Genomic DNA, 25,159 nt, shown 5'->3' with positions numbered 1-25,159 from the left:
GGAAGAAATAGCCACGAACACCAAGGAAGAAGAAGCCGGCGAGTACCAGTGAAGAAGAAGCAGCTAAAAGGTTTGGCTTAACTTTATAAAAACAAGCGGTGGGCTCAGTGCAGCATTTGCAACACAATGATGTCATGCAAAGGAGGGCGCACGATCAACATGACTGACGTTCACACATTCATGGTGTAGAAACAACACAGTACCTCGTCTTTGACGCGCAATGTGAGACTTCCTTGAAGCAATCAGAATCAGGGAAGTCAAACGCTAAAAGAGGTCCGTCTCATGCCAACGCAAACCAGGGTTTCATGATGCTAGCTTTTTGGCTATATCCTGTTTTCTTGTGTTAACAAAATAAGTGTGTAAACAAAGTATACAACTTTTCGAAGTTGTATACACAGTTCTCAAAGTATACAACTTTTCAAAAAGTAAACATCTTTTGTGAAAGTGAACTCCTGTAAAAGAGTCATCTATATTCAAGTTGAAAACTTTGATATGAATGTACTGCTTGAAAACAGCCCTGTAAGAAATTCTCCCCGTGCATGCGTGGGTATTCTGCGGGTACTCCGGCTTCCTCCAACACGTCCAAACTGTCCATAAGTATGAATGTGAGTGTGAATGGTTGTGGCTGGCAACCTGCCCAGGGTGCACCCCAGCTCTCCATCATACCCAAGTACAAGACTACTGAAGAGAATAGAAGTGGTTTGTATTCAGCATCTTTATTAAAGATTATTATTGATGGATGCATAATGGTGGTCGTTAAGGTTGGCATGGAAGGACCACCTGAATCACATTCTCCGCCACATTTTCTTTTCCACAGAAATGACTTCTGCAAGAAAAAAAAAAAAGTGAATTCAGTGTTTGACACAGAGGCTTTGTCTTTATAAAATGTATACAACTTTTACTCCTACTTATTTAGGCTGAAGAACACGCTCATGACATACATCACACACATCTACAAGCTTGGAAGTCCAATGCTGCCCTCTGGTGGAATTAACAAATACTTCAACACTCGTCTACCAGAGGAATGGCCCGAAGTCTGACCACAAAGCCAAAGTGTAAGTTATACAATTAAAAATATGTAATATATATAAGACATATTGTCTTATTTGTAATATAATGCATTCATTTTAAAATATGTTACATTTAAATTGTTAGATAAAATATTATATTATGCAATTTGAAAAATGTATTGACATAGTGTTTAAATAATCAATCATTTGATTGATTAATTAAACTCATAAACATTGTTTGTATAATGGATGTATATTGCTGTATATTATATGTCCAGGCTTTAGGGAGAGAGTGATATTATATAACTCTAATATACAGCACAGTCAAAAAGCACTGTTTTAATATCTTTGTATTTTAGGCCCAACTCAAAATAAAACTCAATAAACTTATCCCACTCCATTGTCGTGTATGTTTTGTTTCCGTTCTGAGCACGGAAGTACAAGTATACGTACACGGAAGTGCAATGCTCTATGCTCTAACAGTATTGTGTTCCCTCGCAAAAACGCAAAACAGTATTGCGTTATCTCGCAAAAGTTTTGCGAGGGAACGCAAAAGTTTGGTCTTTTTTTTTTTTACCCATCATATTTTTTTTTCTCCATGTCCCCTCCGGGGCTCCGTACCGTAGGACACACCTCATTCAATGTGTTTTCTTTATTTTCATGACTATTTACATTGTAGATTCTCAAAAACAATGAATGAACACGTGGAACTATTTACTTGACAAAAACTGTGAAATAACTCTAAATATGCATATTTTACACATACGGTAGGGGAGACTGGGGACAGTTGCAACAGGGGACGGTTGCAACAAGCCTTATTTGTCTAATCAGTAACATGCTAGAGTGATGACCTCACACTGCACATGCTCAGTTAGACCCTCTACCCTCTCGCCAAGAAGAAAGCGGCCATATTGTGCATCTGGTGCATCAGCTTCTATCAAGACAAAGTTGTTTTGGAGGTATGAAAGTAGCTGTATTTTTGTCCTACTATCCTAATATTTTGTATGAATTACTCCAAACCTGCCTGGTTTGAATCACTGTTTTGTTGACTATTCAGCAACACCGCTTACATTTGTCAATGTCACTGTGGCTAGCTAGCACAAGGTGTTATGTCGTGGCTGATACTATGGGGACGGTTGCAACTGTCCCCATGCTAATATCCAAATAGACCACACTAGGCTCAATTCATATATTTTACTGCTCATGATGGGCAGAATAGGGAATCATAATAAGAAATGAATGCTAATGATAAACAAAATAATTACAAATCTGAACAGAAAAAAAATACAAGAACATCAAACCACAAAGAAAAGTGTAAAGAAAACCAAAAAAAAAAGAAGAGAGAAGAATCAGAAGCTGCTGGAATAGTTCACAAGACAGCAGATTTGTTGGGGAGGAGGCGAGTGTTGCAGTTTTATTTTTTAAGCATTCGTGTGCCTTTAACAAAACTTAAAAATCAAACTTAATATTTTTTAAAACAATGTGAATTTTGTTCACTAAAACTGTCCACTGTTTGTTCACATGTTTAATAAATGTTTTTTGCACTCCAAGTGATTCTATTCTTGTTGTCCCAAACTGAAATATTGGGTTTTTACAGCGTCCGTAACATTTGCACATTGACTCAAAGTAGGCCTGTTTTACACAAAACTAAACTTATTAAATACCTTAATATTGTATACTGTGGTTATTTAAACAAAAAGCATACGATTTTGGTGAAATTTAAAGTTTTTTGATATGTTGCAACCGTTCTGATCGGTGTTGCAACTGTCCCCCGGTTTGGGGTCAGTTGCAACGTCAGAATTTTTGTATAGAAATAAATATTGTGATTGATGTGTTATATGTAGCCATCTTTAAATGGTGTGGCTATTTAGCAGACAGATGCAGCTTTACTATGGAAAGATTTGGTGTGCCTCGTCTGAATCATCTCTGAGTAACTGAGAGTCATGTAAAAAGTGTTGCAACTGTCCCCAGTCTCCCCTATATTTGATGTCTTTTTTCATGGCACTGCAAACCCTTGCTGCTCTCTCAATGAGCTTCATGAGGTAGTCGCCTGAGATGGTTCACAGGTGTGCCTTGTCAGGGTTACTTCGTGGAACATCTTGCCTTGTACAACGGGGTTGGGGCCATGGGCTTGGATTGTGTGGATCCAAAATGTTGGCCAGTACTGCATATACAGTATACGGCGGTGTGAAAAAGTGTTTGTCCCTTCCTGACGTCTTATTTTTTTGCATGTTTGTCACACTTAAATGTTTCGGGTCATCAAACAAATTTAAATATTAGTCAATGACAACACAACTCAACACAATTATTATTTAAGTGGAAAAAAATAAATCCAAAGCTCCATGGTCCTGTGTGAAAAAGTGATTGCCCCCTAAAGCTAATAAGTGGTTGGCCCCCCCTTAGCAGCAACAACTGCAATCAAGCGTTTGTGATAACTTGCAATGAGTCTCTTCCAGCGCTGGGGAGGAACTCATCTTTGCAGAACCGTTGTCCTTTATATAATAAGAATCATAATATTTGGAACAGATACATGTTTGGATACGCAGCTGAAGGACTTTTTTGGAGTTTCACATCACGCTACGCGCAGACACTGAACTCCAAAGTGAAAGTAAATGCGTACCAGGAGAGCAGCAAAGCGTACAAGCACATTCAAGGGTCACAGCGGGTGCCGACTTTGAAACATGAAAAAAGCTTACATCTTCTTGTCTTTTCCCCTCACGAGCTCCACCTTGGATGCACCATACTTGGGATTCAAAGGGTTCAAGATGTGGTTGTTCCAGCGGAATCTGACCTCCGTCACGTCGCCCACGTCAACCTCAGCATGAACGAGAACTTCATACGTCTTTCCTGGCTTCATGGTACCCCTGAAGAGAGAGAGCTTCATCAAAAACTTAAATATTTCTGGAAATATGCCAGTTTTCATTGTTTTGGTCTCGCTTTTCCAAATGTGGTTCTTGCTGGAAAGAAAACTTTTGTGGCGGCAACCTGCAGCATCGCCTTTAGATTGTGTTCCATCCCAGAGGTTCTACTGTACCATGTTTGGTTGAGATGGCACAAGATCTTGCAAGATTAAAACGTAACTGGTTTCATGGACAATAGGACTGGTACTAAAATTAATTCATCAATTAATCACACAATTAATGAAAACAGGGAAATTGCCTCAATATATTGTATTTATATCGTTCTCATGGACCCAATCTTGTGTATCGTCTCGTCTTGTGAACTGAGTGTGCCACGACACCCCTAGTATTAGGTTATTCCATACTGCCTTCAAGTATTATGTTGTGTGTTTGTGTGGCACATGCAGTAATGTCGTGTAGTATCAGGTGAAAAGTGTCTTACATGTGAAGTCGGTACTCCATAGTGAAGAGGTGTTGTCCAGCTAGAGCCACATACATGAAGCCTGGGTTGGACCAGCTGGGACCATCCAAGGTTACCTTTATGCTGTAGCTGTAGCCTATCAAACGATACCAAGTGTTCACATTGTTGCTGCTAACATATCAGTACATTTCTACAACAATTCCAGTCTTCATTTGTCTGACAAACAACAGAAAATAAATAATTTGAAAAGGTAAAACTGCAGTAACTGGAACAAAGACAGGTTGAATCATGCAGCTTCTAAAGTCACTCAGATGATTTTTTTGGTCATCATTCTGCATTTTGTACCTGACATTTTTGCAGATGGAACTTCACATGCACTCCGACGCTGTGCTTTAGTGATGATGGATTCTTTGTTACTGGCTCAAGTTCTTTTGAGTCACCCACTCAAGCGAATCGGGTTCTCAATTTACTCGAATCAGCCGTCACAGAGCACCCTTGAGTCAGTGAAACTCCAGTCTTTGTCGAGCACCGGTGAGTCAGAGACACTCGAGTTCCCTTTGAGCACCCACGAGTCAGAGAAACTCGAGTTTTCGTCGCACGCATGTGGGTAAGAGAAACTTGAGTATTCGTGGAGGACCCGTGAGTCAGTAAGCATCGTGACGCAGCTCGGTCGGAAGGGGGAAGAATCGTTGAGTTGAGTCAAGGAGCGTTTGTGTTGCTTCTTCCACCTTCCTGATACATTTTTACAAATGCAGTGAGAGTAACAGTTGCACGATCGACGCCACGGCACCTGCTTTCCTGTTTTCATTTGAGTAAAGTGAACAAGTAACAGAGAAAAATAGCAGCAAGTCTCACTTCAGTAAAAAATGTGTCATTTTCGAATGACTCGCTCAGGACTGGCACATCTCTGCTTTGCTTTGACACGGTGGAGATGCTCGTCCATCTTGTTGCAGTCTTTCCATGTTCAAATTCAATGAACTGTATGTTACTTTAAAGTGAAGGCCTGACTGCCATCAAGCACAGAACTAAAATGCTCAAAAAGCAGAAAGTCAAGTGGACACAAAAAGTCAGCATAGAAAGCAGAAGCTAGCAAAAGGTAAGCGTACCTCTGGTGTAATATGGCATGTATGATCTCTATACATTTTTTACAATGCCCAAGTCATATCTTCAGAGAAACCTACGTCCAAAGGGTTCCGAACTTCCGGTGCTGAGGAAGTACTTTGAGGTGGTATTCGTCACAGGAGTCCTGTCAGCTTTGAGGCCCATCAGCGGGCATATGTCCTCAGCGCATGGGAAACATTTTCCCTGCAAAGATAAGACATCATAAAAGAACCTACCACAGCAAACATTTTCCTTGCAAAGATAAGGAATGGTAAAAGAACCCACCACAGCAAATATCGGAATACCTCGCATTTGTATTTTAATTCCTTTAGACATTTGTATGCTGTAAAATGCTCAATTTAGGATCAAATCAAATCAGGATCAAATTTGCTTCGATATGCATATTTCTGACTAATAATAGGCCGCATTCAACCACATTAAACATTAGAAGTTTAATGTTTTGCATTTTGTACCCAAAATGAACCAAGCATCACTTTAAAGTGATGTACAGTACATAAGTACAGACCAAATGGCTAACACTTCCACCACACTCATACTTGCACACAAAACAAAAGGGTCTTCTCCAAACCACAAAGCTGAAGCATACAATGCGCTTGCTGTGAGGAATGACATTTAGTCTATAAGTCTATGAAGTGGATGTGCAGGGATTTGTATATTTAATAACACAAACCACATCAATGGTGGCTTTGATCAAGACATGTCCAAAGCGGGGATAATCTGCCAAAGACACCGACAGCTGCAAACACAAGTCGCCCTGATGGAAGACATGAGGCACGCCTTTTTATATCTCTCCTCTGCTGCAACAAAAATCCAATCTCGCCAAATCGACTTCTAAAAGCAAATAAACGGTGTGACAGCCGTATCGGTGTCACGTTGCCGCAACAGCTGGTGGTTCCATAAACAAGCTGCGATGCTGCAGATACTCCTCTGCTCCGCTCCTCTACCTCGCCAGACTTTTCAAACTGATTTTCCCACAGGAAGTCATGTAAACCAACTGTACCAGCCATGTTTGAACTAACATGTGAACGTTTTCACTGTTGCGTCAAAAGAGAAGTTATCGCCTGAAAATAAAAGTACACTTGCAATTCACATGACTCAACCCCCATTGACTCCAATATAAGACAACCCCTCTTTTTGAAGGCCCCTTTTTGGAAATAAAACATAAATCAGTGAAACTGGTAGACAAATAATATGTAATGATAGTATCAAACCAGGGTTAAGTAAAAGGAAAGATGTGTTAGGTTTGACTTACAGCTGCGAAGGTGTCTGCGTCTGTGCAAGGGAATCCAACAAAGCCTTGAGGTTTGGCCATACTCTCCATGTAGTACTGGTACGCTCGTACATGATTGCAGGCATCAAATTTTTTGGTACCTGACAAAGAGGAATACAGTGGCCAAAGAGAAATAAGACAAGGGATGCTGGTGAACAAAGAGTGTGATGTTCAACTAACAAATGACTGCAGCTCAAAGAAAAACCCTGAAAATGAAAAAAAATAAAGTTTTAGATGTTAAAAATGGCCGCATGGTGGTCTAGTGGTTAGCATGTTGGCCAACACAGTAACAGCCTGGAGATCGGGAAGACCTGGGTTCGATTCTCCCTTGGGGATTTCTGTGTGGAGTTTGCATGTTCTCCCCGTGTGTGCGCGGGTTTTCTCCGGGTACTCCGGCTTCCTCCCACATTCCAAAAACATGCATGTTAGCTTCATTGGCCACTCTAAATTGTCCATAGGTATGAATGTGAGTGAGAATGGTTGTTTGTCTATATGTGCCCTGCGATTGGCTGGCGACCAGTCCAGGGTGTACCCCGCCTGTCGCCCGAAGTCAGCTGGGATAGGCTCCAGCGTGCCCCCGTGACCCTAATGAGGAGAAGCAGTGTAGAAAATGGATGGATGGATGTTAAAAATGTAATCTTGTCGTATTCTTGGGAGTCATTGATCGCATCGGCATGTATGCTTTAAGGTGATAAAGCATGATGACATAGTCACACAGACACAAACGCCGAAAACAATCTAGTTTTAAAAAGCTCAATTCATGCAATGATTGGGTTTTTTAGTGCATGTTAACGTACTGAATGAGACCACATTGGCGAGCGAGAGAGACATAAGAGGTCACACATTCTGTTGTTTTCTTTTCCTAACAGAGAGAAGACCAACAAGCTGCAGGACTTCCAGCTATGCGGCACAAGATCCCACCCTCACTCTCATGTAAGATCAGCAGTGCCCTTCCAGACCCAGACCTAACCCTTCCAGACCATAGCTTAACTCTCCCAGACCCAGACCTAACCCTTACAGGCCATAACTTAACTCTCCCAGACCTCGACCTAACCCTTCCAGACCATAACTTAACTCTCCCAGACCTCGACCTAACCCTTCCAGGCCATAACTTAACTCTCCCAGACCTCGACCTAACCCTTCCAGACCATAACTTAACTCTCCCAGACCCAGACCTAACCCTTCCAGACCATAACTTAACTCTCCCAGACCCAGACCTAACCCTTCCAGGCCATAACTTAACTCTCCCAGACCCAGACCTAACCCTTCCAGGCCATAACTTAACTCTCCCAGACCCAGACCTAATCCTTCCAGGCCATAACTTAACTCTCCCAGACCCAGACCTAACCCTTCCAGACCATAACTTAACTCTCCCAGACCCAGACCTAACCCTTCCAGGCCATAACCTAACTCTCCCAGACCCAGACCTAACCCTTCCAGACCATAACTTAACTCTCCCATGCCTTGACCTAACCCTTCCAGACCATAACTTAACTCTCTCATGCCTCGACCTAACCCTTCCAGACCATAACTTAACTCTCCCAGACCCAGACCTAACCCTTCCAGGCCATAACTTAACTCTCCCAGACCCAGACCTAACCCTTCCAGACCATAACTTAACTCTCCCATGCCTCGACCTAACCCTTCCAGACCATAACTTAACTCTCCCATGCCTCGACCTAACCCTTCCAGACCATAACTTAACTCTCCCAGACCCAGACCTAACCCTTCCAGGCCATAACTTAACTCTCCCATGCCTCGACCTAACCCTTCCAGACCATAACTTAACTCTCCCAGACCCAGACATAACCCTTCCAGACCATAACTTAACTCTCCCATGCCTTGACCTAACCCTTCCAGGCCATAACTTAACTCTCCCAGACCCAGACCTAACCCTTCCAGACCATAACTTAACTCTCCCATGCCTTGACCTAACCCTTTCAGACCATAACTTAACTCTCCCATGCCTCGACCGAAACCCTTCCAGACCATAACTTAACTCTCCCATGCCTCGACCTAACCCTTCCAGACCCCAACTTAACCTTTCCAGACCCAGACTTAGACCCAGACCCAGTGTCACGTATTGGAACAGTAGCAGTGCTAGTGTAGTGGCACAGCTGTTCATAACATCCATCCATCCATCTTCTATGCCGCTTATCCTAATTAGGGTCGTGGATAGGCTGGAGCCTATCCCAGCGGACTTCGGGCTTATATATTGTGGAATGACCCGACTACCCACTCCCAATGTGCTGCACCACTGTCCTGGCAGATTGTTGTGGTTCAAGCATGCTGTAGACACTGCCACCATTGTCACCATTTTTCGGATGAAAGTTCCGATACATGAAATTTACGGGAAACTATTTAAATGGAAGGACGACGGCAAAGAAGGGCAAAATACGGGAGTTTCCTGGGGAAAACGGGACGGTCGACATGTAAGCTGCTGTTGGCTTTCATGCAGTTAGTCAGCCACTTGAGCTCTCCACTGCTGGTCCCTAAAAACTCATTTGAGTGACTTGCTTTTGCAACCCCTGGTGGTAGGAGCATACATTTTGTCAAACTCCATACATCCATCCCTCCATTTTTTTCTGCTTATCTAGGGAAGTCCAGATGCCTGAGCCACCTCAACTGGCTCCTCTCCATGTGGAGGAGCAGTGGTTCAACTCTGATCTCCTCCTAGATGACCCTATCTCTTAGGGTGAGTCCATCGACCCTGTGGGCATATTCACCATGTCATTTTGGTCACGACCCAAAGCTCATGACCATAGGTGAGGGTGGGAACATAGATCGAGCAGTAAATTGAGAGATTTGCCTTCAGTCTCAGCTCTCTCTTCACCACGACAGTCCGGTACAGTGGCCACATTATTGCAGACGTTGCACCGATTTGCCTGTCGACCTCACGCTGCAACCTTCCGTCACTCGTGAACAAGACCCCGAGATACTTGAACTCCGCCACCTGGGCCAAGACCTCACTCCCAACCCGAAGAGTTCTGAAATATATAGCGCTGTATTCTCTGCTCACATTCAACCAAACACAGTCGGCCCTCACTATATGGTGGTTCGAATATCGCTCCCTCATTATATTGCATTTTTTTTTATTATGAATGAATAAATTATGGCTATTTCATGGTTGTCTATGGCCTATTATTAATAGAAAAATACGGAAAGACAAGTTATATGTAGTATTGTGGTCACCAGGCATCAGTAATGTTGAGACATGCCGTTAGATTACATTACCTTTCACACTGCATGGAGAGTGGCTACTGAGGCAGCAGAGCAGAGTCATGGTTGAGATCAAGTGGAAAAAAACGTTCTCCTCTCATTCCGTGTGGAAGTGGTAAGTTTTGGGCTTCTTTATCGTGTTTTGTCTGAAACACTTACGTTTAGAATAAGTATATTGGAGATGCTAACTAGTAGCTTCTACGCTAGCGGCGACCGTCTGTTATGTGCCTGCGTAATGTGCATACATGTCGACCGTCCCGTAATGTGATGTAAACAAAGAATAATTGGAGTGTAAAAGTCACAATAGGGGTGTTATTTCATGTCTAAAGGGCGCTAATAAACTTAAAACCTTTATTTGGAAAGTCAGAAATAGGATTTCTATGCTCTAACTGCAAAAATATTACATTTATTAATGTTGAATCCTGCTTTGCATAAATTCACTTATCGCGGTCGGGTCTGGAAGCAATTAACCGCCATGAACAAGGGACGACTGTAATACAAAACTGATTGGACCGCCATATATAGTTGTAGTACAAAAGCAAACTCCTGACTTTGTAAAGAACAGAAATAGGACATTCTTCACTGGTCTGATAAACCATACTTTTCAGTTCAAACTTATCATCTAATAATAATTCATAATTCATCACCTCATATGAAATATCTGTTCATTTTACCTTCCCAGATGGCATCCAGGTCTGTTGGTCTGCCTTTGTTAGCTTTGCAACCAGGCATCAGTTCCCCTCCATTGGGGTAGAAGTCAATGTGTCCGATGGGCTGCGGCATACCAAGACCTGCAAAGGCAGAAAGCAAAACATTGCAACATTCTTAAGACAAACTATGAATAAAGTCTTCCCTTGTTCTCTTGGAAAATGCAATAGATTGTGATACAGATGCTGTAGACCTTTAGTTACTTTATCAGTAACTAGTAACCACACAAAAAGAAAGACTTGGATGGACTGTTTCATTCCAATAAAAGACTGAGTCCATCGAGTCCATTTCCAGGTGCAAGCTGTGCATTGTGCCTTGCCAAGCCCATCGACCCTCCATGTCTGGGGGAAGAGCAAGACAGCCTCCTGCCTTCTTTGCTTGGGAAGCGGCTCTTTAGAACATTTCCTCAGCTGATGCCCAAAAGCTCTGGCTGATGGTTGTTATCGTTGGCGCCATGACTAGGTGCTTAAGGCAGTTTCTGAGAACACCACAATGCTCCAAAAAAGGCAGCCCCCTTCATCAAAGGTGGAGAGAAACCCCGGGCGTGCTCACAATTAACAACAGGCCTCTTCTACATGGCCTCTGACTGGCAGTTGCAGGTCGACCTGTGAAAGCAGCTGAGGTTCCCCCAACAGATTGCACCAACAAGTGTCCGTCCAGATTAGATCATTACCTCTGAGGCTTCAAGACACCTGGTCATCCTGGAAATTGCGGTGCCCTGGGAAGAGCGTATTGAGGAAATGCGTCAGGAACTGGTGGAGGAATGCAGGGAGAGAGGCTGGAGAACCTCCTATGGGCCCACTGATGTCAGCTGTAGAGGTTTTGTAGGATGGTCTCTTTGCAAAGTCCTCAGTCGTTTGGGTGTCATGGGGCGGCCAAGTAGAGGATCGTTCAATCCGCGAGCGAGTCCGCTCAGAAGACCACAAGTTAAGAGAGCTGATCCGTGGACTGCTAGTGGGACGCAAGTCGTGACTTGATCAACCCCAGCTGGGTTGATCAACAAAAAACCCAATGATTTCAGGATACATCACTGAGGATGTGTCCCGGTGCATCCATGAGATATTTCTTGCGTATAATCGTATGTAAGCTCACATCCATGAAATCACATCCTCACATCCTTAGTCATCCATGAAATCAGCGCTATCATGTTTGTGTTTGAGGTAAAACATGATATTCACACACATCAGCTTTGACTTTGGAAAACAGTGATGGGCATTTTTGCCTCTTATCTGATGTTGCGTACCAAAGCACTAACTGTTTGTGTTTGCTTCATATTGATTTAGTTCATCTAATGCACGGGTGCCCATTTCGTCGATCGCAAGCTACCAGTTGATCACCAGGGTAGTTTGGGTCGATCACATCAACGTCACTTTGTAGATGTCATATGACATCAGTCAGCTGACATGAAACTCCCCTCCTGATTCGCTTTTTCTCCCCCACGGCAAAGATGAAGTGATGAACATACATCTGAATCTACACACGGAGATGCCACTTTCATCTTTATTATTCTGATTACGGATAAACTAAGTAAGCGGTAAGATACCTATGTCTATAACAAACTTTATGCCCTCACTTGTAGAGGCTAGTTATGTAGGAAAAAATGTTTGATGGCTTTGCTTTGTGTCCTGACCTCCACTATAGAAATGTTTGTTTTCTACACTTCTGTTTCTTAAACTTTTAAATCATGATAAACTGGGAAATGTGCCCATTGCTAAAAGCTTTTTAATATGTTCCCTTGGCGTGGGTTGCATTGTTTTTTGCATCATTACTTTCATTTCTTGTGTATCTGTAATGTTTGATAGCAAATTCTAACTGGACGTAATACATGAAGTGTGTGTATAATGAATGCTATGTAGCTATAAGTATATGTCATGTACACAACTATTGAGGAATTACGTGTAATTATTCTCATTGAATTGAATTGTGAATTCTTACACGATATCAACTACTTTGATTACCTGTAAACTTTGAAACTGTGAATATGAAATACTAATCTTTAGTATTTAGTGTAGTAGTTTCCAAGTTTAACGCTTAGATGTTATATATTTGTTACATGTTTTATCGTAAGAGACAGATCATGTCGACTTGTACTTGCATGCTGAAAAAGTGCATGCACTCCTGATATACATGTACAATGTACATAAATACTCATATTTATAAGTTTTGTAGCTTGCAGGCTGAACAAGTGTAAGCACCCCTGCTCTAGGGTCTGTCCCATGGGGCCTATTCCATTCATCCAAACAACCATCTTCACATTTGTCCTCGAAGAAAAAAAAGTTTTTTTTGCAGCTGAATAGATGATGAAATGAATGGTTTGTGTTCATCATTGTGAATGTGTATGCTATTATGTCAGCATATCATTTCCAGGAATTATAGCTAGGTAATGTAGCTCATACATACTGGTTTGGAGCAGGATAAGAGCAGAGGGCTGACCATTCAACTTGTCAATATTCCCAAATGTTTTGCAGGAAACATCACCCACTGTGTGCTCTCACACAATCATCTTAGCTGCCCGAGAAAGAGCCTCAGAAAAACACATTCATCCATTTCTTTTTTCTTAGTTATTCATCATTTTATCTTTTAGAAAACAGAACGGTGGTAACAGTCTTGGAAACATGGATATTTTTCCATACTTGAGTTTCCATTTTCCATACTTTTCCAGACCTGGAGAAGTATATTTCATAGGAATGCTGATATAAGAAATGTCTCTGAACTGCAATGAAGTTCATTCCACTTCCTGTCATTCCATGGGCGCTGTAAAGATGGCGCCCCTGTGTTTGGCTGTCCGTCTCCCTCTGCTGTTTCTTTCGCTGTTCGTGTTGTGTCTGCTGTTTGCTATAAGTAGTGATTCACAGCTGCAGGTGTACAATCGCCTGACACTTCTTAATATTCGTGAGTCTTTGGAGAACGTGTCTTTATGTCCCTTTGGTGGACATTCAAAGTCGCCTCCGCTTTTCCTGGCGTCCATACCTCCACATCTGCTGCGACTTCCCTGCTGCCTTCCCCACAACAACCGCCGCAGAAAACGCAGAAGACGCGGAGGAGTGCTTACCAAGCTGAAATCCTACCTGGCGTCTTCCCGTCACGATACCTGTTGCCTACCAGCTGGATCCTCCTCTGACTACAGAGGCTACGATCTGCGGAGTTCCACTGAGCACAGATATCGATGGCCAATCCTCCATGACACCGAGGCGCTGCTTCCGTGTTGTCGCTCGGTTCATACCGCACTGATTAACATCAGATCTCTTACAAATAAAACATTTATTCTGAATGACTTCTTCATGACTCATGACCTGGATTTCCTCCTGCTGACTGAGACCTGGTTGAAACCAGGGGAGAACAGTGCCTTCTCAGAGCTCCTCCCACCCGGCTGCTCCTTCCTCAGCACTCCTGGCTGCTATATTCAAGGACAGCTTCAGATGCAGAATAATAACGGCTAATAATTATTCTAGCTTTGAGCTGCAGCTGTTTGTGATTGACTTCTTCTGCCCTGTGCTGTGTGCCACAGTCTATCGCCCACCTAAATTTAATAAAGACTTTCTACAGGAATTTTCTGAATTTCTCTCTGATTTTATCCCTAAGTTTGATAGTCTGTTGATCTGTGGGGACTTTAATATTCATGTTTGTTGTGCAACAAACCAAATGGCTAATGAGTTTAAACAGCTTTTGGACTCCTTTGGCCTCACTCAGTCTGTTAATGCACCAACACATGACCATGGCCACACTCTGGACCTAGTCATCTCTCGTGGGCTTCCTGTTTCCCTCAGAGAAATTGTAGACACGGCTATATCTGATCACCTCCCCATTATCTTTGACTTTGCTGCCCCCCCACCTGCCAATAAGCCTGTTTCTTCAGCCCTCAGACGCCGCATCTTCAGTCTATCAACAGCTGGAGAGTTTGCTGCTGCCTTCAGGGACTCTCAGCTACATACTGTCACTAGGCTGGTTCCTCCTCTTTGTCAGACAGCCTACTCTCCACCTTCCATTCTACATGTACTGAGATTCTGGACTCTGTTGTCCCTTTTCGGCAAAAAAACACGAAAACCAAGTCTGATCCCTGGTTGAATGACCACACCCGGCTGCTCAGACAACAATGTAGACAGGCTGAACGGCGGTGGAAAAAAGACAGATTGCATGTTTCCCTGGGTTGGTTGAGGGACAGATTGGCCACCTATCAGAGAGCCCTGAAGGAGGCCAAGTCCAAATATCTGTCCTCCATTATAACCAACAGCTCTCACCAACCAAGACTCTTATTTAAAACTATTGACTCTGTTATTAACCCACGCCCCACTATTCTGTCTGATGCCACCACTACAACATGTGAAGAGTTTGTCTCATTGTTCTCTGACCAAGTGACATCTATCAGGCAGAACATCAGCAGCTCAGGGATGTCTTCTGAGGATGTACATGGTCCTCCTGCACAGACTGCCATTTTTGAGCAGTTTGAGACCATTTCTCAGGTGTCTCTTACCAAGGTGGTTAGTGGCATGAAACCCACTAACTGTCCCCTAGATGTCATCCCAGCCAAGTTTTTAAAAGAGGTTTTTACTTCTGTTGGGTCAAGTTTGCTTGTTTTTATAAACACCTGTCTTAACTTAGGATCTGTCCCAGCTGCCCTCAAACATGCTGTGGTTAGACCCCTCCTAAAAAAAACCCTCATCTCAACCCCTCTGTGCTGTCCAATTTTAGGCCTGTCTCACACTTGCCCTTTCTTTCAAAGCTTTTAGAAAAAGTTGTTTTTACTCAATTACAAACTTTCCTAGAGATCTCTGTTCTTGTTAAATTCCAGTCTGGTTTTAGATCCAGACATAGCACTGAGTCGGCGCTGTTAAAGGTGCACAATGACATTGCCCTGTCTGTTGATTCTGGAAATCCCGCTGTGTTGGTGCTGCTGGACCTCACAGCGGCCTTTGATACAGTTGACCATGCAGTCCTTGTATCCCGCCTAGAGCGCTGTGTCGGTATCCAAGGCATTTCCCTCCAGTGGTTAAGGTCATACCTGGCTAATAGCAGCTTCTCCGTTATGATCAGTGACCTCTGCTCCTCCCATGCGTCCCTCTCGTGCGGGATGCCACAGGGATCCATCCTTGGCCCTGTTCTTTTTTCTCTGTATTTATTACCCCTGGGTTCAACTTTGAAAAGACACAATTTGTCTTTTCATCTCTATGCTGATGGCCTGCAGATATATCTGCCTATTAGACTCACTGACAATACTGCTCCCACTAGACTGCTCGATGTAAAGCAGTGGCTCGATCAGAACTTTTTACATTTAAATGACAGCAAAACAGAGTGTATTTTATTTGGCATGTCACCAACATTGCACACTGTCGCAGCGAACTTCGGCTCTCTGGCCCCCTTTTTTAAACCTGATGTCAAAAATCTTGGGGTCATATTCGACTGTGGATTCAAATTCGACAAACAGATTAGCTCTGTCATTAGGACGAACTTCTTTCAGCTCCGTCTTCTGGCTAAAGTGAAGAGTTTTTTGTGTCAGCAGAATCTTGAGAAAGCGATCCATGCTTTCATCAGCACAAGACTGGACTACTGCAACGCACTTTACGTTGGCCTCAGCCAGACCTCAATTTCGCGTCTGCAGCTGGTCCAGAACGCTGCTGCCCGGTTTTTAACAAACACGCCCAGACGTGAGCACATCACCCCGGTGCTGTCATCACTCCACTGGCTTCCAGTTCGTTTTAGAATCGATTTTAAAATGTTAGTATTTGTTTTTAATGCCATTAACGGCCTTGCTCCGTCGTACCTGTCGGAGCTTTTAACTATCCGCAATCACGTCAGGGCCCTGCTTTCCTCAGGACAGCTTCTGTTAGAAGTCCCACGGGCAAAATACAAACAATGGAGCGAACGCTGTTTCTCTGTCGCTGCTCCCAGACTGTGGAACAAACTGCCCACTGATATTCGCACCACTACTGAAGTCGGCCTTTTTAAATCGAAATTGAAAACTCATTTATTTAGACAGGCGTTCAACACCGACTAGGGCGGTCTTGTATTTATTTTCATTTTATGCATATTTAGTTCTTGTTGACCCCCATTTTATGTACTTTTAAAGACTTTTAGCACACTGCAGCACTCAAGAATTTTCTTATAGAGTTTTTATTTTGTGTTTACTTTGTGTTTATGTTCTGTTTTTATGCTGTGTTCTTATGTATCGTTTTATTGTAAAGCACTTTGGCAGCCTGTGGGCTATTGTAAAGCGCTATATAAATAAACTTTGATTGATTGATTGATTGATTGATTGATTGATTGATTGATTGATTGATTGATTGATTGATTGATTGATTGATTGATTGATTGATTCCAATTCCAATTCAAGAGATCCTGCGGGGTGGAGCAATTTATTTCCAATTCCAATTCTTCCAATGAATTGAAATTCAGAATTCTGCACATTCCTGCTAGCTGGTCCGAAATGCTGCAGCTTGAGTGCTGAATAGAACTATGACGAGAACTACAGTAATAGTTCACCCACGCTATCACATGACATCTACAAAGTGAGGTTTATGCGATGTACCGGTAGCTCACGATGGATGTAAGGGGCACCCCTGGTCTAGAGAATGATTGTTGAAATGTATAAATATGTTGCACCTAAACCTGAGCTGTGCCACCCTGTAGGATAAGATGAATGTTACAGTAATGATTACAGTACAGTAAAATCATTTCTCACCATTAGGGGGCACCATTGAATTTGTCCATTTCTTTCTAGCAGACTATTAACGGCAGAATTTGAAATGATGGAAAGTAAAATTGCAGACTGAATGTACAAATGATTTGAATGATTACATCAGGATTGAGGATCAAACCAGCAATCAGCAATCAACCTGCCAAGCCACGTCGCCCTGCAGAATTAGCAGTGAATGATAATAATAAGAAGAAGAGTGTGTACCGAGTTTGGAGTTGAAAGGAAGTCCGTCAGTGTGAATGACATCCACAAAGGTGGCATCAGTTGTGTCCAGACACACAGCTACATTTGTGTCACTGAAATAAGATTCAGCTGGGTCCAGTCCTGCAAAGTAACGGACAACAATCATCACTCCAGCGATACAATACTGCATACTTATAGATATTGATATGTAGGGTGTTGAGTGTCTGAGGTTTACCTGTGATGCGAGCGAGGCCGCGGATCTTGCTACCAACTTCTCCAGCAACGTGAGCACCGAGGCTGTGACCGATGATGTAGAACTTATCAGGTGTCTGCTTGTAGTTATCCTGCGTGGGAAACACTTGGTCGGTCTTTCTTCCAATATTCTTGTTAGTTTGTTGGTCCTTCATATGACGTTTGGTTCACAGGCATAATGACCGTTTGAACAATCCAGCCAATATAAAATGATACAAAGTATCTGAAGGAGCTTCCTACAGTGGAACTTTGGTGGGCATCATTCATTCCTTACACAAATACTTTTTTCCATGGGAATCGAAAACCACTAAATCCTAATAGTTTAATATGCAGTAAACAATTCCAAATGCATATGAATACATATAAACGATGAATGAAAGGGATAAATGAACATTAAAGGTGACTTTTACCTTCAATGAAGATGTGATTGTTGACAAAGACATGATGTGGCAGCAAGACACCTCACGGACACCATCTGTGTTTTGTTGCCACATGGTGTCTTTGGGAACACGCACATCAAGAATCACATCTTCATTGAAGGTAAAAGTAACTTTCCATGTTCATTTATCGCTTTCATTCATCATTTATAGTGATGTGAAACGTGTTTTCCCACTTCTTGATTTCTAATTTTTTTGTATGTTTATCGCACTTAAATGTTTTAGATCATCAAAAAATGTTGATATTTGTCAGTGACAACACAACTGAACACAAAATGCAGTTTTTATTATGAAGGGAGAAAAAAAATCCCAACCTATATGTGTGAAAAAGTGATTGCCCCCTAAACCTAATAACTGGTTGAGCCACCCTTAGCAGCAACATCTGCAATCAAGCTTGTGGTAACTTGCAATGAGTTTCTGGAATTTTGGAGGAATTTTGGCCCACTCGTCTTTGCAGAATTGTTGTCATTCAGCCACATTGGAGGCTTTTCCAGCATGAAGCACCTGTTTAAGGTCATGCCACAGCATCTCAATAGGATTCAGGTCAGGACTTGGACTAGACCACTCCAAAGTCTTCAGCCATTCAGAGGTGGACTTGCTGGTGTGTTTTGGATCATTGTCCTGCTGCAGAACCCAAGTTGGTTTCAGCTTGAGGTCACCAACAGATGGTCGGACATTCTCCTTCAGGATTTTTTGGTAGACAGCAGAATTTATGGTTTGATTTATCACAGCAAGTCTTCCAGGTCCTGAAACAGCAAAACAGCTCCAGACCATCATACTACCACCACCATATTTTACTGTTGGTATGATGTTCTTTCTCTGAAATGCAGTGTTGTGTTTACGCCGGATGTAATGGGACACACACCTTCCAAAAAGTTCAACTTTTGTCTCGTCAGACCACAGAGTTTTTCCCAAAGGTCTTGGGGATCGTCAAGATGTTTTTTGAGAAATTGAGACAAGCTTTAATGTTCTTTTTGTTCAGCAGTGGTTTTGGTCTTGGAACTCTGCCATGCAGGCTGTTTTTCCCAGTGTCTTTCTAATGGTGGAGTCATGAACACTGACCTCAACTGAGCCAAGTGAGGCCTGCAGTTCTTTGGATGTTGTGGGGTCTTTTGTGACCTCTTGGATGAGTTGTCGCTGCGCTCTTAGGGCCATTTTGGTTATTTATTATTATCTATTCTTATTGTATCTCTTATTTTTCTTGTATGTCATGTCCAGCCTTGGTTGTTTTATTTTATTCGTGATTTAAGTGATTAGGTTCATTATGACATTTTTGCAGAGCTGCTGGAAATGGGAATTTCTATCTGTCTATTTAGGTTGCGCATTAAGAGGATAATTCACTTTAGTTCAAAAATATTTTCAGATACTTCTTATGCCCATTTATTTATTTTTGTCCTATATATTATTTTGTCTTAAATATGAAGTACACTTTCTCTCGGAAAAGCACTGATACTTTGTTGTAAAAGTCTGGGCAAAAGTCAAGGCGGGGCTGGCACACTATGCCAGGAAGCCACGCTCAAGGTGGAATAATCCTAGCTTTCTTTCCTGTATTTGATCAGGAAGTCTGCCAATTCAGCTATTTTTACTTGAGAAAATGTTAAAAACGATTGGAATCATACAGAAAATACATGTATATACAGTTCAGTGGGCAAATATTCATAGTTAATTTGTTATTTGTTTTTTAAGGCTGTGCCTGCACGACATTGCTGACATTGTAATGAAAAAAGCCATATCATCATCATATGGATCAGGCTCTACAAATAAACTGCACAGGCACACTCTGTTCCATGTTAATATAATGAGCCATGTCATGTAATAAACATCATCTTTTTTTTTTACATTACTGTATTTATTTATTTTACACTTAACTTACCATGATCCCAAAAGGACCCGGACCATTTTGGTTGAGTAGAAATTGAATTGCTTTGCCTCTATTGACCTCCTTTCTCCGTAAGCCCTCTTAGAATGGATGGTGTTGTTGGTTTTATGAATGTGTACAAGTGTTAAGGCAATGCGTACCATGAGAAATGTCAGCATGGATGCCACCTGGGCAGCCACCACTCTGCCATTATTGGCTGCCTGGGCATACTGAGTCCTCACACCTTTCTTCCACTCCACAACAATGCAGTTGACGTTCTCCCTCTTAAGCATGTCCTGCAGATGACAATAGTAACGCAGATAGAAATATCAATTACGTGTTACATATGCTACCAAGTTCAACCAGCGTTTTTAAAGAACAGCAAATTTGACTGCACACAGTCAGACTGCACTTTAAATTGTTCCCATCATCCACAATCCTTATGTGAGACATGAACACACGTCATTCTCTTTTCTGTGCGTTCTAAAGACATAAAACAGATAAAAAGAGACAGCTAGGAATGCACATAATCCACCTATTAAGCCTTACACATTAGGCACCCGCAAGCCTGCTTTTCATTCAGGTTTTCAGCTAACAATGTGAGAAGACCGGAAAGAAAGGCATTCTGAAACACAAAACTGGTGTGGTATGGCGAGGTGTCACTACACCAATAATGTAGTTCTTGGGCGTAACAATGTTAGTAATAATAACAACGTCGCTGTAGCTTGGTTAATATGCAGGTCACATTGTGTGAATGGAGCCTTTTTGGCGCTTTTGGAGGTTTTTTCAAACGGCTTTATTGGAGGAATAGGTGCCTCCCATTTCATGTATTCTTAACTGTCACTTTTTATCTTTAGAACGCACAGAAAAGAGAAAGACGTGTGTTTGTGTCACATAAGGGTGGTAGATGATGGTCAAAATTCCAAAAAAGTGCACTTTTCCTTTAAGGATGTGATCCCTTTAGGGTTAGGATTAGGGCTAGGTTGGTAAATATGGTCCATTGCTATAAGGGATCTATAAATATGCTAGTAGGGCCATAATTCAATGAAAGTGTTTCAGTTTATTTCTAATGCTGGGGAAAAAAAACATTAGTTCAATGTGAATATGAATGAACATGTCCAAATACGAACAAAAAGTGACATTTTCTAAAATATATGTCAACCAAGGTTGTTTGTAATTTTACAATACATTAACTTTACTTTGAAATATGAATATAGTCTAATAGGATGTGGTTAACCTTGCACATCTCTTGTGGCCAATCCTCGTCTCCTTCTTGCAGATAACCAGGAATGATGAATCGAGTTTTTCTCATGCCGCTGTAGTTTGAAGCCTGGATGTTTTTGTCAGTCCTGATCTCCTGTAGATGTCAACAGATATGCGTTAATGAAGAAAACTGCATGATGAAGGTATTTTGCTAATAACAACGCGCCCACTTGATCAGTGCGCTTGTCAGTGGTGATTGGAATGTTACAAATAAATAACACAGCTTCCTCCTTGCCTGGTAGTAGCGGTTCCTCTGGGTGAAGAGAAGGAAACGGGTGCCTATGTGCTCTGCGTGCCATGGCAGGACACTGGCCGGTCTCTGGGGAGTGCCCCCCCATGGAGGCAGGTCATTGAAGCAGCCAAGCTCACCTAAACAGACTTCAGCAGCTAAAAACATGGAGGACATGCACTGTCAGAAAGACGGCCACAGTGGGAGTCCTTTTGTCCCTCAAGTACAAATTCACCCCAACGTACTATATACAAGGTTACGACTCCAAGCTAACCCCTTCTGGGAACAAAAGCGCCTCGATCCCAAACTGTTACACCTTGTCCTTAATACTATAGGCTGCAATGTCATATATGCAAATGAGGTCCTAGAGTAGTAACACTGGAACCTCGGATTTTGTCATGGATCCATTCCAAAAGGTACAGGTTTTTTTTCCTCATGAGAAATAAGGTCAACGAGAGATCGACCGACATGGGTTTTTCGGGTTTTTAGGCCAATAACCTGATATTTGGAGCCGATATTTGCAGTAGACATGGAAAATACTGGCAACAAAATATTGAATAATAAAAACTCCACCTTTGAACTGAAATGATTGAGCTGATTCCATACAGTACAGTTCATCAGAGTAGCCCAACGAGCACACAGTTACTTGGTTGTAGTGTGCCATCAGGGTTCATGTAACTATGCAAGTGTGCAAACATATTGTGGGAAACATGCGCAGTAAAAGCGTCCATTAAAGCATCCATCCATCCATCTTCTATGCCACTTATCCTCACTAGGGTCGTGGGTGAGCTGGAGGCTATCCCAGCTGGCTTCGGGCGAGAGGCGGGGCACACCCTGGACTGGTGGCCAGGCCAGCCAGGACATAGACAAACAACCAATCACACTCACATAGAGTCACCAATGAACTTGGAATGTGGGAGGAAACCGGAGTACAGGGAGAAAACCCACACGTGCACGGGGAGAACATACAAACTCTACACAGAGATGCCCATCAAAGATCAAACTTCCCGATCTCCAGGCTGTGTGGCCAACATGTTAAAACTGGGCCACAGTGCGGCTCCATTAAAAGACATGAAGTATTTTTAGTCTTGCTAAATTGTTACTGCCCTCACACTAACGTTAGCAGCAGTTGTGGCTTATACGTGACTGGGATGTTTAGTTCAGACGGTCTGCTGCCAAGCCCAAATTCTCAAACACATATTAACTAAAGAAACAGCAAATATGTGTTGCATAAAATACTGTATGTAGAAATGTCATACTGTAGATGTAAGTCAATGAATTTTCAAGGTAATACATTTTAAAGGATGTCTTTCTCTTTTCTGCGCGATCTAAAGATACAAAAACAGCTAAAAAGAGGCATTAAGAATGCACATAATGAGACACACCTATTCCACCTTTAAAGCCTTCTGAGAAAACCTCCAAAAAGCACCATAAAGGCCCCATTTACATAATGTGAGCTGCATAACCAAGCTCCAGCGACATTGTTATTATTATTGTTATTAACACTGTTACGCCCAAGAACTAAGAAGATGGCATAGTGACACCTCACCACACAGGCTAGCTACTAGCAGGCTAGCAACTAGCTTCACCACACACCCACTCACAATGCCTCAGGCCGCTAGCGAAAGGTAACGCTACATATCGGAGCTGCCGCCACTGCTGCTGTGTTTTTGTTTTTGAGTTTGGAAAAGTTAATGCTAGGTGTAGCGTTCCTTTCTATGTTGCTATGTGAAATCAATGCACCCAGGAAGGAAGTTCCCAAAGTACTGTAAGTATTCCATGTTATCATGAATGTATTTGTATTTGTACTTTATTTATCCCACAGCGGGGAAATTCACTTGTTACAGCAGCAAGCAAGATACGCAAGTAAAGAGTACCTGTTACTACATGCTCACAGCATGGATAGAAAACCATAAAACCTTGTTGGAGCTTTTAGGAGGAGTTAATAGGTGTGTCCCATTACATGCATTAATTGCCTGCCTCTTTTTACCTGTTTTATATCTTTAGAAGGCACAGAAAGCTGTGTGGATTGAAAAATGTGGTATTTTAGACAGCAGTGTCTTTCATTAGGACACTAATTACATCTAGCTTGGAGATTGTGGCTGCTGTATCAGCCACCGTCTACCTAAACACACACATATTATTTTCTGTCTATTTTTATTCATTTGGGGCTTCAAAAATGAAGTTTTGCTGTTCAAATCAATCTGTTTGATACATTTCTACACACCGGGATGCATCCATGTCACATATTAAAAGTGTCTCCTTCCAGAACATTGTAACATTAATTAAACAGGTGAGTTTGGATTGTACCCGCATGCCTAAAAATGACTCATTTCAGTTTGTGCTTTGCCTGCAGTCATAAATACCAGTAAATGCCACTTCTAGTCCAGTACGACTTACATATTATTTGGTTTGTCTTCATGACACATTTTGAACTGATGCCACTTATACTCCGGAGCAATTTATAGTCTGGAACATAGTGTAAATATAGAATCCACAACTAATACTTATGACATCCAGATATCAGTCCTGTATAAAGACTTGACTAAATCACATCACTGTCTCGAAGAATCCATAGATGACTCACCGTATGATGCAGCAGCGAGTGAGCAGAGCAGAACTAAACTCCACATGAGTGACATCTGTACATCAAATGACAAGAGATTATTTGAGATTTTGTTATAAAAACAAACAAACCAACATCTACAAGATAATTGGCTGCGTATACCGTGAGGTTGGACAAAGAAACGTGTAAAAGGCAGGGGCTTCATTCCTTTAAATAGCACTAACAGCGCCGCCCTTAAGTCCATGAGCTGGTGAGAAACAAGCAGATGGAAAAGTAGACGAAAAGGCAAAGAACACTTAGGGCACATGTGCTGCATACATGCTTGGCTCACAGTAGATTTTCTTATCAGTCATTTCTGGAGAGACTTGGATGGATCGGTTCAGTCAGTCAACAACGTTATGTAATCGCAGAAAGAAAAAGTGCGCTTTTTTGGGGGAATTTTGCCCATCATCCACAATCCTCATGTGAAACACAAACACACGTCTTTCTCTTTTCTGTGCCTTATAAAGAGAGAAAAACAGTTGGCACATAATGGGACACACCTATTTCAACTATGAAAGCCTCTAAATAAGCTCCAACAAAGTTTCACACCTAGCGTTAACTTTTCCAAACTCTAAACAAAAACACAGTGGCGGCGGCGGCAGCTCCAATATGTAGGGTTACCTTTCGCTAGCGGCCTGAGGCATTGTGAGCAAGTGTGCGGTGAAGCTAGTTGCTAGCCTGCTAGCAGTTAGCCGGTGTGGTGTGGCGAGGCGTCACTACGCCAGTAATGTAGGTCTTGTAACAATGTAACAATGTAGTAATAATAATAATCATCATAACAATGTCGAGGTAGCTTGGTTAATATGCAGGTCACATTGTGTAAATGGAGCCTTTCTGGCGCTTTTTGGAGGTTTTTTCAGAAGGCTTTATAGGAATAGGTGCGTCCCATTACGTGCATTCTTCGCTACCTTATTTAATCTGGTTTTATATCTTCAAAACGCACAGAAAAGAGAAAGACGTGTGTTCATATCTCACATAAGAATTGTGA

General features: G+C 42.2%; 1 protein-coding gene and 1 long non-coding RNA gene across 2 annotated transcripts; one reads left to right on the top strand and one right to left on the bottom strand.

Annotated features, from left to right (window-relative positions):
* Positions 1-699: 699 nt before the first annotated feature.
* Positions 700-24,378, bottom strand: LOC129192205 (inactive pancreatic lipase-related protein 1-like). Its single transcript, XM_054795973.1, has 13 exons — positions 24,292-24,378; positions 24,151-24,205; positions 21,570-21,721; positions 21,309-21,428; positions 20,233-20,367; positions 17,760-17,868; positions 17,546-17,665; positions 10,617-10,733; positions 6,706-6,824; positions 5,513-5,636; positions 4,353-4,467; positions 3,707-3,874; positions 700-826 (listed from the first exon to the last, which is right to left on the bottom strand). The coding sequence occupies exons 2-13, from the start codon at positions 24,203-24,205 to the stop codon at positions 757-759; spliced, it is 1,404 nt and encodes a 467-aa protein (XP_054651948.1). The 5' UTR covers positions 24,292-24,378; the 3' UTR covers positions 700-756.
* LOC129192206 (uncharacterized) lies at positions 1,619-9,431 on the top strand. The gene is made up of 3 exons (XR_008573382.1): positions 1,619-1,969; positions 7,593-7,656; positions 9,321-9,431. It is a non-coding gene; the product is annotated as an uncharacterized LOC129192206 (long non-coding RNA).
* Positions 24,379-25,159: the final 781 nt, after the last annotated feature.

This window comes from Dunckerocampus dactyliophorus, chromosome 13, assembly GCF_027744805.1.
Source record: "Dunckerocampus dactyliophorus isolate RoL2022-P2 chromosome 13, RoL_Ddac_1.1, whole genome shotgun sequence".
Lineage (NCBI taxonomy): Eukaryota > Metazoa > Chordata > Actinopteri > Syngnathiformes > Syngnathidae > Dunckerocampus > Dunckerocampus dactyliophorus.
The sequence above is the reverse complement of the archived record's forward strand: the minus strand, read 5'-3'. Positions and strand labels throughout refer to the sequence as shown.